Source organism: Populus alba, chromosome 14 (assembly GCF_005239225.2).
Source record: "Populus alba chromosome 14, ASM523922v2, whole genome shotgun sequence".
Taxonomy (NCBI): domain Eukaryota; kingdom Viridiplantae; phylum Streptophyta; class Magnoliopsida; order Malpighiales; family Salicaceae; genus Populus; species Populus alba.
This window is the reverse complement of record NC_133297.1, coordinates 12,762,332-12,779,917: the sequence shown is the minus strand read 5'-3', so window position 1 is coordinate 12,779,917 and position 17,586 is coordinate 12,762,332. Positions and strand designations below refer to the sequence as shown.

The 17,586-nt window shown below is 33.9% G+C and overlaps 1 protein-coding gene across 1 annotated transcript; it reads left to right on the top strand.

Moving 5' to 3' along the window:
- The first annotated feature begins 451 nt into the window (after positions 1-451).
- LOC118031386 (nuclear speckle RNA-binding protein B) lies at positions 452-1,800 on the top strand. Its single transcript, XM_035035816.2, has one exon. The coding sequence runs from the start codon at positions 620-622 to the stop codon at positions 1,316-1,318; it is 699 nt and encodes a 232-aa protein (XP_034891707.1). The 5' UTR covers positions 452-619; the 3' UTR covers positions 1,319-1,800.
- The last annotated feature ends 15,786 nt before the right edge of the window (positions 1,801-17,586 follow it).

Genomic DNA, 17,586 nt, shown 5'->3' with positions numbered 1-17,586 from the left:
TACATACAATAAACTTGCACAGCCATTCACAATTTAGTGCACTCCACTAGTACCCACAGCCGTTTTCTCCTTATATGAGAACCTTGAGACGAGACAGCTATGATGCCAAGCTCACACCATGAGTAAGTTGCGAACATTTTGAACCCCTCTGTAAGTACAGGTTAAAAAGGTTTTATGTAGCTGTTCGAACATTTTGATCCCCTCAGCCATGGGTTTTACTTTACTCCTAAATAGGTTTGCTTACATGGACATGCACATCCCACGTCACTGAGGCTTGGTCTCACTTGTCAAATGACTCCTTCCACGTCTGACATCATCCCTGTCAGAAAAAAACTTGGACACGTTCAAACATTAATAACACCACGAAACCGGCCACTTCTTAGTTGAAAATCACTACGGAAGTAGCCAATCTTTACTTTTGTCATCTTCCAATGGTATTTAATTATTCCCATTATTAATTTCCATTGACTTGCTCTCCTTCAAGTATTTCAATGTCCTCCCCCCTATGTTCCCCTTATAATTTACAGCACAACAATAATGCTTTTGTCCTCCTCCTCCTCCTCAGTACCATCATCCCAATCTCCTTTTGTTCCTTCTTGTTCACCATTCAGGACTCAGCATGGATTCATCAGACTTCCCTATCAGTAGATCACCAAGAAAAGAATTGCAAGGTCCTAGACCTCCAGCTTTGAAAATCCGCAAAGATTCACACAAGATCAGAAAACCACCTGTAGCACCGCAACCATTCCAACGGCAACCACAGAATCAACCACCAACACAGCCACGCCCTCCCGTGATAATCTATACAGTGTCACCTAAGGTGATTCATACAAACCCTAATGAATTCATGACCCTAGTTCAACGTCTCACAGGCTCCTCATCAACATCAACCTCCTCCAATCCCTTTAATGATGATTGTGGTGCAATATCGCCTGCAGCAAGGTATGCTACAATTGAGAAGGCCAATTCACCCAAAGATCAGCAAAAGCAGCAGCAGCTAGGCGGAGATTTGGGTTATGTTGAAGGGATCATGGAGATTGATCGAGTAATGGAGAGACCAAGTTTGGGTCCTGGAATTCTGTCTCCTGGGCCAGCTTCACTTCCTCCAATACCACCAAACTTCTTCTCTCCTGATCAAAACTCGGTTAGCTTCTTCCATGATTTGAGTCCTATTCTTTATGGTAACAGGAATTTTATTGAGGGTAGTTTCATGCCTAGTCCTTCAACCTTCGTTTCGCCACGCATAAATTCTCCAAGCACTCCATCTATAGACCTTTTCAATAATTTCAATGCTTACAATAATTTCTTTGACTTTTGATAGTTTCAAGGTAGGGAGAGATACAAACGAAGGGAAAGGTTTCGCTCTTTTTTTTTTTTTCTTTTTCTAAAGCTTATTTTGCTTTGATGATAGAAACGTGGGGCAATAGTAGAAATCTGATCTTTCTTTTGGTGGGTTAGCAAGTTGGAGACTTCTTGATGGCTTTATCTATTCACATTTGTAATCTATTCGATGCTGAGCTAGATGGTTTTTTTTTCCTTGGTCGACAGCTAAATCAATACAGTAGTTGAATCAGATTATAAAACCATAAAAATGCATCATGCAATGCAGCACCGGTACCCTTGAAATAGGTGTTAATTAACATCAGATCCAGACACTGATTATAGAGCAAGAGAGTATGTATGATTTTCATTGATTACCATCAAATTACTCTATGTATGATGTTCAAGGGGAAAATAAGAGAGGAAGAAAAGATAAATAATATTCTTCCTTTTCTTTTCTTTTTCCAAATATTTCAGATATGAACGATCACCTTTCTTCTTCCATCCCTTTTCTTGTTTTCAAATTTTCATGACAAAAACTTGTGGCTGATAAATAGATTATAACAAGGAGCACCAACATTTTGTTTTAAATGATGAGGAAAATATATGGTCCCTTTAGATATTTCACTCAAGCGCAGCTTGAAAAAGGGTTGATTTTTAGTCCTTCATTACATCAATCAAAGTCAGGTCAAGCTCCTCTACCAAACCCAACTTCATCCTTTGTGACAATGTCATTCTGAACCTTAGTTACATGAATCGAAGTCAAGTCAAGCTCCTCTACTGAATCCAATATATACCATCCTTTTTGACTAAGTCATTTTGAACCTTACTCTCCTCGTCATGGAAACCCTCTAAACACAGGCGGAGGCATGGCAAAGATTAAGGTAGGCTTTAGCCTAGGTCAAGATTTTATCAATTAACTAATTTTATGTAAAAAAAATTTATAATTCACAATTAAGTTATTAAAAAATTCTGAAAATTTGTGTAGAGCCTTCTAATATGATGCTTTAGCTTGGATTAAAATTTCAGAATTTTTGAAGAAATTTAGAAATTTGATAAAAAATCACAATTTAATTAGTTTTACGTTATTGAACATAATTTTCAATCCGGCCATCAGATCAAGTTGAAATTTTACGAGGGATCTTAAAATATATTAAATAAAATCTAGTTAAGAGTTTAGGATGAACGAAACTTAAAAGCAAAATGACTTATTAAGAGTAAAATGGTTATTTACCATTAAAAAATAAAACAAATCAGCTCCTTCTTTTTTTTATATGTTGCCAACTAAGCAGAAGCAGAATAGAAGAAGAAAGAAAAGAAAAGGCGAGAGAGAAATAGAAAAAAATAAGGGAAAAACATAAAAAAAATTCAAGGAAAAAAATAAGAAGTGAGAGAATAACCCTGTGAACTTACAAAGTCCAACTTATAAAACACTAATTTAGGGAAGAATTAAGCGAAGGAAAAAAGAATTAAAAGAGAGAAAAAATTTAATTACTTTGTTTTGCAGTTGACATGAGATTGTTATTTTATCCCGGTTGAGGGGTTGTTACAATATCGATTCAGATTCGATTATAGATTAATTATATTCCACAAAACATCGAAGGATGTAACTTTAATAGTAAGTTTATTTTTACTTTCGCTTTAATTTTATGTATTTTTAAATTTAATTTTTTATATTCTGGTTAGTATATTTGAATTAAAATTTTACTATTAATTTTAAAAATTCATGTATATGAATTAATAATCGATCTTAAAAAATATTTATATATTTATTTAATAGCCTAAAACAAAAAAAAAACTTCTAGCACGGCCCTTGCCTCTAAAATTTTTATCTCCTTGACTATCTTAAAGTTTGAAGGCGAGCCTCAAGTGAGTTTCAAATTTAAATTCTTTCGGTCTTTACCTGTTGCTTTTCTCTTTAGTACATGATTTACCCTTCCAGTAATCAGCTCAAGGAGTGGTTATCTTGACGCTCAAAAATCCCACAGCAATGCAACCACCTTAAGGAAGTCGCCTGTTTTTCTTCGTGGCGAGGGCATTATTATAAAGAGCAAAAAAAAACCTTCTTTTGTTATTCAACAGACGTCAAAGTTTAGAGCTGGATACCCACAGATCAGTTTATTTGACCCGTGTGAACAAGTTCTAAACCTACCAAAGCAGATAAATTGAGAATAATTTCCAAGTTGAGCTAGCCTGGCTAAGATATTGACTCGACCAAACCCAACTTGGACAGCGGCTTGGCAACCTTCTTACCGTTGACCTTGACTTTCATATGTGACCTTAAGGTTGAGGCTGGAATGCATTGGAAATAAATTGCTAGTATCGCTGAAGTCGTTTGGAAATAAATTTTTGAATATTAAGTGATGTGCTATTGTTAAAGCACCTGGATTCAAGCGCTTCATCGTGTGGCCTATATGACACCAACACCGTGTCAAAATATTATTAATTGAAACATGATGTGCTACCTTTCTCCCCTACTTGCCTTTTTAAAATTGCCAAACCAAGTAAATGTGAAGGCACTTGACATCCATCAAGTATTTTCTGATGCATCCATTCACTGTCTATCAATGTGAAACAAACACTTCCGAAATTGACTATGAGCTAAAGTTTGAATGCTGCCCTGTTTTTTTTTTTAAAATACAAGGATTAGTGCTCTACACCTGGAGTTTTTATCTCATACACTATTAGAAAATTAAAAAAATATCAACAGAAAATTCAATAGATGTTTAGATAAAATTACACCAGTAATAGCATTGCTGATAGAATTATCAATGAAAAGCTATCATAAAAAAATATCTCATCAGAGTTTTTTATTTTGTTAGCATTAAAAGATGTCAATGAAATTTTTTATTAGTAATTCGGTTGGAAATTACATTTTCTTTCTTATTAATGTATCTTATGATCTCCAACCACAACAATCATACTACCTTAAATCCTAATAAACAACAACATGGAATCAATTATATTCACGCCCATAAACTGAACTAGAATATAAAATCTTAACAATTGCATGCTAATAACAAGGTTAAACGTTAATTTCATTCTTCTCAACTAAAATTCAAATGGCATATCTTAGTAAAATTTGTTCACAAAGTTAATATTGTTCATCAAATAGACCTATTTAATATTTCAAGTACAAATACATGCATGAAAAATGATATTGACATAGAGAGACACAAGAAAACGAGAAAAAGTTTTGACAAAAAAAGAAGCATTCCCACATAGCAAGCTGAATTTTAGTATCAATTGGGTCCTCTTCATGCTTTAAATATTAACTTATTAAACCTAAAAAAAAATTTCATAACAGAAATATATCAAATAATTGGTTAAAAAATAATAATAAAAAAACATAAAATAATTGATATATCAAACAGTTGATTGGTCCTGCTAGATTAGCCATGATAAAAGTGATGAATTGCCTACTAGATTTGTTGGGAGGCATGATATCTTTACAAGAAGTAAATTGCCTATTATATTTGCCGAACAAAAATTTCATTAGAAAAATAATATAAAACTAGCTTCACACTAATTTGTCTAGCAATCAAATAAATAAAAAACATTTATCTTCTAGGTTATTTTAAACTACTATAAACAAAATCTTGACATGGCTGAGAAACTTCAAAGAACCCAAATTTTCAACTTAATTATAAAATTAATAAAAAAAATAGTCGATACTTATTAAATTATCCATTATTTCTTTAATTTCAACATATCTAAGTTTTTAAAAAAATCAAACTCAATTTCGTCAAGTCACAAATTAAATTTATTTCTCTTAAATCTCAAACAAACCTCAGAATATAAATCATATATTACTACAACAAATTAATTATTATTATATAACAAGTAAAACACTTAAATATGCTTGCAAATTATAAATTCAACAAACAAATTTTGAATAAATTAACTTCAAACATAAATAGATGTTACAACAAAAATAAATCACTTTTTTTATTTGATGAATTGTAGTTGACAAGAAATAGAACTAAGAGAAGGAGAATGTGTCGGGACCGGCAGGTGGGTGGTTGAATTTTAAAGGGGGGTGTCTGAAATTTAAAGAAATTAGGGTTAGGATTTGAATTAAAAAAGAAGAAAAGAGAGGGGAGATAAAGAACTGTTGAGTTTAATTCCTTTGATCAAAATTATGTCGATAATTTGACACTTTAAAAATGCTAATGGAATTGTTGATGGAAATTTTTCATTACAGTTTTCGTTGGTAAGCAGCAATGGGATATTTTCCATGGGCAATCCTAATGTTTTTTTTTTTCAATTTTTCGGTGGTGATATCTTTTGGTGCCACGAAGTCAAAAAAATCAATATTATACTCTACCACGTGGTTAAGTTCAAAACTTTAAGGTATTTATTTTATCAAATTCGCCTAGTTATGTGGGAGTGGTTAAACAAGAACAGTAATTAAGGAAGAAAAACCAGTCAATAAAGGTTCAGATTAGCATTATTTTTAATATTATACTAATCAATATGGGAAAGTTGTAATTAGTGAAAACAGAAGCTGGCTGGCATGACCTTAACAGGCTGCACTAATTTTAAATTCATAATTGTGCAGACGATTTGTCAGCCCGACAAAAATGGAAACATTCAGGTAAAATCAAACATTTGGAGATTAAATTCCATGTCATGCAGTACTGTTTCAATGGAGAATCTGTCAATTAATTGGACTTGGTAATAACTGTGATATACGTTTTTCACTTGTTTATACCATCATTTATACGGCTTGTAGACATAATCAATACGATTAATGGAATCTTCTAGTAGATCAGTCGTCACCAACATCCCTGGCGTCCCGATTGAATCCTCTGACTCTTCTTTTAGGCATGTGCCTCGACTATTTCCAGGTCTCAGAGGAAAATCACTTGACGTCTCAATTTATGATGATTAGCAGGAGCTCGTTTTAATAATGACTCAAGAGGAAAAGGTCTTCTTTGATTTTTCCTTTCGTATAAGAGGAGCATACGAAAAGTAACCAAGTTGGATGCCTAGGATATTTATAAGTGTTATTATGGTTATTTTTTTGAAGTATTTTTTATTTATAAATATATTAAAATAATATTTTTTTATTTTATAAAAATTATTTTTAATATTAATGTATCAAAATGATTTAAAAACATAAATAAAATATTAATTTAAAATAAATAAAATAATAAAATAAAATTTAAATTTTTTCAAAAAATATTTTTAAAATACAAAAACAAACCGGCTTACATGATACACGTCTTCTATTTTATAGTTAGGTTAGATGATTTGTGTAGATGTTTTTATTAATTGAAAGCAATTTTATATTTGAAAAGAGAAAAGACAATGTGAGTAAAATGATAGAAGAGACTGCAAAAAGAATAATGTTCAATTTAGATGTGGATATATCAACTACATACAAAATCAAAATCTTTCTTTTTTCAATACGATTTACATTAAAAATAAAGAAAAGCATAATGTAACTTAAAGCAACAATATATTTAATAAAATCAATTAATGTTGACACTCAAATACGATTCAATGCTTAACTCATAAGAAAACATAAAGTAATTTATTTATTTTTTATTTTTAATGAGCTCCATAATTTAAAAATTTACATATAGTTTTTAGTTAGATATATATTTTACTATTTTTTAAAATATAAATGATGCATACGATGTCATTTAGATCTTTAATTGAAAGTAGAAAACTTTATCTCAAGATTTTATATATTCAGATTTCAAAGGTCTCGGCACTAAAAAAGAAATTTTTTTTTTTTTTTTTTTATTAGTTGATTCAATATAAAACTTTCGAGGGAACATTGGAATTATTCTTTGTAAAAATCATGTGCAGTTCATGGTGTGGCGTATGAAAATTGACAGCCTACCATGAGAACTCAATTCTTAAATACCATCATTACCATGAAAATTGACAGCCTACTATCACAACTCAATTCTTAAATACCATCATTATAAGTAGCTCAGGAGCACCTGTAAAAGGATAATCCTTGAAAACTCGGAAATGATGTAAAAATACCATCTTCATATTTCCATCCTCCTTTTCCCAGGTTATGGCCTTCGGGATGCGTTGTTCTTCCCCAGGAACAACATCAATTGCCAAAGCGAAGGTTTCTTTGGCCTGAACACACCCCACGGAAAGAATTTTTGACTGGAATCCTCATGCAAATCAATATAGAGACAAGAAAGATTAAAAAACTGTGAGTTGCAAAAATGATGAATAATGTTCATGTTGCACTCATAATTAAATAAAAAGAAAAGGAGAAACAGGTTATCCGGAAGCAAATATTACTGCAGCAAACCTTTTCTTCAATAAGGAATGCTTGATAGGGAAAGAAAAAAAAAGGTGAAAATGCAGAAAACAAACACCAATAATACATGAACAAATTTCGGAAGACGAGCAACCAAATATATATATATATATATATATATATATATATATATATATATATATAGAAGAAACTTAAAAATAAATTAACATATGGCCTCAATTAAACATAATCTTTCTGTTTAAACCTGAATTTATGACAATTTGCAAAACAACATAGAAATCATAAAAGAAGAAGAGCTAGCTAGTCACAGACGCAGCAATTAATTTCACTGACATCCCAAGATCTAAATTTTCATTATAAGATCATTTCAACAATGTCACAAAAAATATGCCAGAAAAGCTTCGATGCGGCAATCGAGACACTGTTTTACGTAGTTGCTTTTGCATTTATGACCACATGCATCAAACAAATTAAAGATTGAATGTAATCTAATGCTATACAAAAAAAGAAAGATTAAAGTACGGTTCAGTTCAGAAAATTTAAGACTTGTTCACAATTGCAACAAAAACCCTAACATCAAATCATTCAAAATTTATATTAACTAATTAAAAAACAAAAGCCAAGAACAGCCCAACTTCAATCTTAAATTTATGTCTTTTTAAATTGATATTTATCAATATCACTTGAAACCCATTAAATTTGTGTCTTTTTATGTGCTCTTAAATAATTTTAATATGTTATATTAAATATTTTAAAAAATATTGTTTTAATATAGTTTTAATTATAAAAATATTTTTATAAACCTCATGTGCCTTCTCTTCTTTGATTACTTTTGTGATGAGGAAGAATTTCATCTATATATTTGATTTAATTCTCTCCTCCTTGTCAACCTCTATTACTCCTTATGATACTTTCTATGATGCTGTGATAAAATCAAGTTTTGAGTTGAATTAATTATTTATTTTTATGCGTAGTCCTCTATTATCGCTTATAATTTCTTATGTAGGTGTTGTATTTGCCCATCCACCTTTCTATTGTGCTCCTCAAAGTTCTTAATTGATGATGTCCCAAAATATAACATAGATAAATAATGACTTATTTAGTGTTTGAGATAGTAGTTAATTAATTTATTCAGATAATTGGATTTCTTCTCTTTAGACTAAGGAATTCTACGCTAATATTAAAAGTTTGAATACCTACAAAAATAATCTCAATTAAGGGGATTTAAAGACCATCCAATGATAAAGTCAATATGTTTACATGAAAGACAATAAATAACTTAAAAGAACCTTAAATTCAAGGATAAAAAATATTTGTTCCCGAGTTTTAAGATGATTAATGATCTAAAATCTATATAAATTTATTTATAAGAGATAAAAAGTTATTAATTCTTACTCGGATGGCTCAAGAGGTATTTATACTCTCTAAACCTTGTCATTTTCATAGAAGTGAAAGACTGAAAAAGTCCTCTGCTTTTCATGACATTAATAAGAACAAATATATTTTACATATCATAGTAAATATGGTAGGCCCCTTAAAAGATTTTATGTACACTCACAAGTATAAGAAAATCATTATATCAAATATGAATAACTCACGTAATTATCTTAGATGCAGAGATATGGTAGTTTATCATGCTTTCAATACTTTTAATTTAAGGGATCATCTAGAATTAGATATATAGCTTTAAAACTTGATAATGGTTGAAATCAAATGTTTTAGATTTGATATATTTGTCAGACCTACATTATCTTAGGCTTGACTGATTGTCAGGCCCAAATCCTCTGGGCCTAGCAAATTTGTTAAACACGTGTTATATTGAACTTGACTGATTGTAAAAATCAAGTTTCTTAGATTTGACATATTTGCTATATTCATTTTATTTTAAAGATTCTTTTTATTTATAAAAATCTATAACAAAAAATATTGACTCTTCTTGTTATTCTCTATTATTTTAGCTATGTATCAATGCCTGATACCAAGTTGTTAAGTTTACTCCTCATCAGCAGTGAGAAAAGATTGAGAATGAGAAAACAAGAAAATTAAAAGAAAGAGAGGCATAACAGTATTAACTGTCAAAATAGTGATTTCTTATTCCTTACTCGTCACGTTTCTTGCGCATGATTATTTACAACTTCAACCTGCTAACCATAGCAATTATTAGCTAACAGCTAAACAAATAACTCTGCTAACTGACTAACTGCTCCTCTGCTGTCATATTTCTCATGTGGAGAACTCTTCTTCAACTGTTGCTTCTTTCTTGAATTCAATGCTTGCTTAATGGCTAATGGCTGAACGTAACAGTATTTCATTTTCTTCTTTTATTTTTCTCCATGATAGAACTCACCAGCTGCACTTGGACTCTACCATTCAGGGCTGATAGCAAATCGATCTTAGGAAAGGAATCAATGGCGTTGCCGCTTCTTTACTGAGATGTCACTAAAAAGGATCATTGATGAACTGTATGTATCTTGCACAAAAAGAAAGTTAAAACTTCTTTTTATATTTTGCATAAAACAACATTTGAATCCGACTACATATTTCGCGTACAAAAATTGGAAACTAAAACAAGGAAACCAGTGTATTGTCTGGCTTTGCCTGAGAGCATTTCCCCCTTTTTTTCTGCTTCAGCGTTACCTTTTCATCAGACGCACATCAATTAGTCTCTTAGATCTGCTGCTGTATCATCCTGGCATGGTTGATCATCAGGCAATTTGCTGGCTGCTTGTAATTTTGGTATTCAGGATTGCATATTTTAGGAATTCAGGATCATTCTCGAATACTTCCATTCTTTTTCCATCTAAAGTGATCCCTTTACTCCCCTTTGTTTCACTCAAAATAGTGAAATTCATAAACGCAGCTCCAACTTTCCCAAAAGCCCCAATCCTCCCAGGCTCCAAGACTAATAACATCATCAACACCGATAATAATTAGTCCAACTTGTGATGGAGAGAGCCTATCTGATTTTTCCGCACTAAGCATGCCTTCTAGCATGTCTATGCTTTTCAAAACACCTTAAATTCCTTCCTCTCCTTGGTAGACTTTTCACAATCATCGTCAAGTTTTGCAATAGCTTCACTTAATATGTTGGTCAATTTATGCAACCCTATGAACATCTCTGCAGTAGCAAATAGCACCATCCAACAAGCTTGACAGTGTCCGCTGCTGCATGTTCATTGCTAGCCGTAAAATGGATGGCCTTGAGGAGCCTGATGCAGCTCCAGAAGCACACATGAAATATTTTCAGATGAAACCAGACAAATACTGTTGAATTTCGTTTGTAAAGAAGAAGAGTTTGTGGCAGAGGTCTGTATTTTTGAGAAGAAGAGAAGAAGAACTTGTATATTTCTTGTTAGTTTCTGATGCAGGAATCCTGCTTTTATACACGTTACATAATCAGTTCATCTCAACCATTCATCAATTGATGGCTAAGATTTTTACACATGCAGGAAACGGCTGTAACAGAATTGAAAACAGAAATAACAACTTTTAACTGCTTTAACTGTTTTAACTGCTTTAACTGATTTCAACAGAATCTTCTTCCTTTACTTCCTTCTTCACGTTATAACTTCAGGATTAGCATCTGAAGCTTTAAAACCAAGTAACCAGCTTAACTTTCAACAGCCTCTCCTAAGCTGCTTACTGGTTTAACTCCTAGATTCAATCTTAGTTGTTTGAATCTGTCCTTAGGCAATGCTTTCGTGAAGATGTCTGCAAGCTGTTCTTCACTTCTGTAGAATTTCACATCTATTACTCCCTCTTGCAGAGCCTCTCTTATGAAATGATACTTCATGTTTATATGTCTAGTTCTTTGATGAAAAACAGGATTTTTGGCCATTGAAATTGCTGACGTATTATCACAGAACAAGGGTGTTGCCTCAGCTTGCATTTCACCAAAATCATCAAGAACAAACCGTAACCAAATGGCTTGAGCAGTTGCTTCAGATGCTGAGACATACTCAACTTCTGCAGTTGATAATGCAACTGTGTTCTGCTTCACAGATGCCCAGGAGAATGCTCCACTTCCAAAACTGAATGCATACCCAAAGGTGCTCCTGCTGTCATCTTCACTTCCTGCCCAATCTGCATCACAGAATCCAATAAGTGTTGCTGACTGATTTCTAACATATTCGATGCCATAGCTGAGAGTTCCTTGCACATATCTTAGAACCCTTTTTGCAACTCCCATATGAATTTTGGTAGGTCCATTCATGAACCGTGACAACAAACTGGTTGCATACATCAGATCAGGTCTTGTTGCAGTTAAATATAGTAAACTTCCTACTATTTTCCTGTAAAGACCTTCATCAGCCAATTCACTTCCATCTGCCTTCTTCAGTTTCTCACTAGTGGCCAAAGGAATAGTTACTGGTTTGCAGTCCTCAAGACCAAACTTGCTAAGCAAGGATTTGGCATACTTGCTTTGATGAATGAATACTCCTTGATCAGTTTGTAATATTCCCATGCCAAGAAAATGATGAAGAAGTCCAAGATCAGTCATCTCATATCTCTACATCATTTCCCTTTTGAACTCACACAGCATCTTCTCACTACTGCCAGTGTATATAATGTCATCAACATAAATTGAGACAATGATCAAATTACCTTCACGATCTGACCTTGTATATAGAGTAGCTTCACTTGTACTCCTTTTGAATTTACACATGGAGAGATACGCATCAATCTCACTGTACCAGGCCCTTGGTGCCTGCTTTAATCCATATAAAGCCTTCCTGAGTTTGTAGATTTTATGTCCTGCATTCTTCACTTCAAATCCCTTAGGTTGTTCTACATATACATCTTCTTCAAGCACACCATTTAGGAATGCGGATTTAACATCCAACTGGAACAACTTCCATCTCTTTTGTGCTGCAAGTGCAATGAGAGTTCGGATTGTGTCTAACCTTGCTACTGGTGCAAAGGTTTCATTGTAATCAATTCCAGATTTCTGTGCATATCCTTTAGCCACAAGTCGTGCCTTGTGTTTCTGTATTGTTCCATCAAGATGAAGTTTGGTTTTGTACACCCATTTCACTCCTATAACAGGTTTGTTAGTCGGTCTCTCCACCAATTCCCAGGTGTTGTTCTTCTCTATCATTTCCAGTTCCTCCTTCATAGCCTCCTGCCAGGCTTTATCTCCAGCTGCTTCTAGATAATTCTCAGGTTCTATGATGCACATATGGCACCTTGCATATATCTCTTCCAAGGATTTCAACTTTACTGGAGTAGAACTAGGTGTTGATTGTTGATTGTGATTACTGTCAGTATCTTGTTGAATTTCAGCAGAATGTCCTTCAGGATTTTCATCTTCAGCTTCATCTCCCTTAAGATTGAGAGGCATTTGCATTTGATTCATCTGACTTCTTCCCCAATCCCATGACTCATTCTCACTGAAAATCACACTTCTTGAAAGTATAATCTTCTCAGATTTCAGATCATACACTCTATATCCCTTTTCACAACTTCCATATCCAACAAATACTCCTTTTGCAGCTTTGCAATCCCATTTCTGCCTTAGAGATGATGAGATATGTGTGTAGCATAAACACCCGAACACTTTCAGGTGCTTGACTCCTGGCTTTCTCCCTGTAAAGGCTTCAAATGGTGTTTTTCCCATAACTGATGTTGTATAGCATCTGTTCTGAAGATAAACAGCTGTACTTACAGCTTCTGCCCAGAATCTCACTGGTATTTCTTTCTCAATCAACATGGACCTTGCCATCTCACAGATTTTCCTGTTTTTCCTCTCCGCAACTCCATTTTGTTGAGGAGAATGTGCAATTGTCAGCTGCCTCTCCATTCCTTGTTTTACACAGAATTCTTGAAACTCGGTTGAAGTATATTCACCACCTCTGTCACTTCTCAACTTCTTCAATTTGTATCCACTTTGTAGCTCAACAAATGCTTTGAATTTTGTGAATATATTGAGTGCATTTGATTTGTTTCTGAGAAAGTATACCCAGCACATTCTTAAATAATCATCAATGAATGTGATGAAGTATCTGTTCCCTCCCACAGAATCATTCTGCATTGGTCCACACAGATCAGTGTGGATCAATTCCAGTGGATAGCTTGCTCTCCACGTTTGTTCTTTGTTAAATTTCTCCCTGTGATGCTTTCCTGAAGCACAGCCTGCACACACACTTTCCACTTCTGTCAATACTGGAAGTCCACATACCATCTCCTTTTGTTGCATCTTTTTCATGCTAGCAAAATTCAAATGTCCCAGTCTTCTATGCCAGATCCAGGAATCTTCAATCACTGATGCTTTCCTTGTTGCAGGTGTCATGGACTCAAGTGAAAGGGGAAAACAACGATTTCCTCCCATGATCATTTTTGCTACAATATTGTTGAGGCTTTCATCATCAAATATCACTGCTTTGTTTCCTCCAAACAGGGTATAATAGCCATGCTCCATCATTTGACCCACACTCAATAGGTTTTCATCCAATCCTGGAACAAGCAGCACCTCTTGTATGTATCTTATTCCATGCTGAGTCTTCACAACCAATGTACCTTTTCCAGTAGCTTGCACAAGGTCTCATGAGCCCATCTTGACTTTGCATGTTACTGATCTATCAATGTTGATTAGTTCAGATTCTTGAGATGTCATATGGTTGCTGCATGCACTGTCCACGAACCATATATTACTATCTTGCAGACTTGCAGAATGACAAGCATAGAACATGGTTCATGTGGTTACTCCTTCTTCCTTTGCATAGTTGGCTAATTGTTTGTTACTGTAACTATCACCATCTTTTGCAATATGGCCAAAACGATTGCATCTTCCACATCTTGGTTTTCCTTTGTGCCTGCACAATCCAAAATGATGTTTCTGACAGACTTGACACTGTGGTTTTTCTCCAGCTTAACTGCTCCCTCCAACAGTGTTATTCCAGCTTGAATTGCTGTAGCTATTCAGAGTTCTGTTTGGAGTCCAATTTGATCCCCTCATCTCTTGTGGTTGTCACTTCTGAGTAGGTCTACCTTGGAAACTCTTGTAAGAATTGTAACCTTGATTGTTTCCAACTTTTAAACTGCTAAAGGCTTTTTCTGTTCCTCTTAGCTTATCCCTTTCATCATGCAGATCCTCCCTCTTATCATATACCTTAATAGAAGCAATGACTTCTTCTGCTCTTAGAACTTCAAGATCTCGTGTCTCTTCAATGATTGACACAATGGACTTATATCTTCTGCTTAGACTCATTAATAATTTCTGCACAATTCTGTTTTCTGATACATCTTCACCTAATGATTTTAGGTTGTTTATAGTTGCAAAGAATTTAGCTAGATAACCATCTAAGCTTTCACTTTCTGACATTCTCAAATATTCAAAGTCTGCTCTCACTCCTTGAAGTTTCACTGCTCTAACCTTTTTATCTCCTCTGAATTCTCTGCTCAAAATATCCCAAGCTCCTTTTGCATCCTTCTCGTTTCTTATTCGTGGGAAAAGATCGTCTGTTAATGCTCTTTGTATGAGGGTTAATGCCTTAGCATTCTTGATTTTGTTTTCTCTGGAGATAGTGGATGTTTGCAGCGAAGAAATCTCAGCTTCACTCTCTTCATCGCCTGATCCAGTTGCAATCTCAGATGATTGATGAGATTTTATTCCAATTTCTATTACGTCCCATAGATCAAATGCTATGAGGATTGTCTCCATTTTTACAGCCCAAAAATCGTAATTTGTGCCATTGAACTGTGGAGTTCTTAGATCTCCTCCAACAGAGCTTGATCCAACCATTGTTAAGAATAAACAGTTTTAATCCATCTGTTTTCACAGTTTACGCCCCTCTCAGGAATCAAAGATGCTCTGATACCATGTTGAATTTCGTTTGTAAAGAAGAAGAGTTTGTGGCAGAGGTCTGTATTTTTTAGAAGAAGAGAAGAAGAACTTGTATATTTCTTGTTAGTTTCTGATGCAGGAATCCTGCTTTTATACACGTTACATAATCAGTTCATCTCAACCATTCATCAATTAATGGCTAAGATTTTTACACATGCAGGAAACGGTTGTAACAGAATTGAAAACAGAAATAACAACTTTTAACTGCTTTAACTGATTTCAACAGAATCTTCTTCCTTACTTCCTTCTTCACGTTATAACTTCAGGATTAGCATCTGAAGCTTTAAAACCAAGTAACCAGCTTAACTTTCAACAAATACTGCTGCAACACGGCTTGGAGCAGCCTCACGGTTTCATTTCGTCATGTGCTTCGGTGTGGCAAGTGATTTGTGATCAAACAAAGATCTTCTTGTTACGTGCTTGCCTTCCTGGCAGGAGCCACCATCTTTCAACTGTAGAATAACATGTTTTTAGGAAAGGATCTATTGGTGGAAAGATGGACGATGCCCTAGCAAAATCAGGGTGGACTGTTCTATGATGTGCCCCGCGAGTAATGGCAGCCCACGTTCCACAGAAAACGAATGCTGTTACTCCATCCCCAATCTTGCGAGACATACATCCACCGACAACCATTCTGCCACGTGCAAATATGTTCGCTTGAAAAGCTGAAAGGGGTACATGTACATCGTCGTATGATTCCTTAGAGAAGGGAGAGCATGTAAGGAATTTGTCCAACCACTCAATTTCTGGATGTTCAAAAAATTCAGACATGGCACAATTGATTCGGGCTTCCACAAAGGGCACACTTCATAAAAGCGGTCGACGTGGATGTGATCCGTCACCATAACAGAAAATGGATAGGAGATTAAGCGTTTCTGAGAGGGAACCCCTTAGGGGGGGCTAAGGTTTGAAAGATGTCAAGATTATATTGGCTTCAGTCTTGAAGTAGAAAATGTTTGGTACAGCATAAGTAGTGGGGGTGAGCTTATTAGATAGTTTTGTTTGCGCTACTCTGAAAGTTGAGTCAATTGTTTATTTTTAATGTAAAAAATGATATCCATATGATGATAACATGAGTAAAATTAGGTTTATAGTTAGCAGACCTGATCCAACTAATTAACTCAGGATCTTGGTCAGGTCTGAAGTTGTCAAAAACAGGACTTGTTATTGGCTCGGAATAACTTGCTTGGTCTGCTAAGTTTACCTATATAACTCAAATGACTCGGAGAAACTTGATAGTGATTTTTTTTAGGCAACATTTTTCCAAGAAATCCAAAAACTAAATCAATTAATAGGCAAACTCAAACATTAAAACAATAAACTAATGAATATTTAATTGACCTGGGGCTCTGGTCAAGTCTTAAATAACCAAAAATCAAATATATTGTTGGCTTGGTATAGACCGCCTAATCTACTGGGTCAACTTATAACTCCTGTGACCCAGAAAAACACCATGAAGAACTTTTTTTCGGGTAATATTTTATCAAGAAATCCAAAAACTAAATTAATTAACAAGGAAACTGAAATATTAAAGTCATGAACCCATGAGCCCCTTAACCCATATTAGAGAACAGCCAGGTTTACAGTCCATGGACACGAAAAATCCAAATCTTTTATCAACGTACAAAATGCCTATGGTCGACATATATTCCATAGAAGCATACCTTAATATTTTGTTCAAAAGTCTTGCAAATAAATTGATCTTTTCGTGTTTTAATTTGATCACATCACACTCTTATTGTGTTTTGTTAAAATATCAGTCCAATAAAATGCCTATGGTCCAGTCAAATCATATCAACAAGGGAGTTACAACGAAACGCTCAATAATATTTTGGTAAGAGTTAAACAAGAGGGGCAGAGAATGGCATTGAAAGCTCTTTTTTGTTAATTGATTCCGATCTCAAAAGATATATTTGGATGAACTGTGTGGAGGAAATAAACAAAAGGCACATAAATTGAGATAATTCTACAATAATTTTATGTAAATCAGTAATTTTATAGTAATAACCAGTAATATCTTATTTGTTATTTTCTAGATTTTATTTTTAAAAAATAAATATAAAAAAAATTAAAGATATTCTTTTAGTTAATGATTCATGAATTTTATATTCTTTCTTTCTTTGTGTTTATCATTTTTAAAAGTAAATTTTAAAATATAATTAATAAA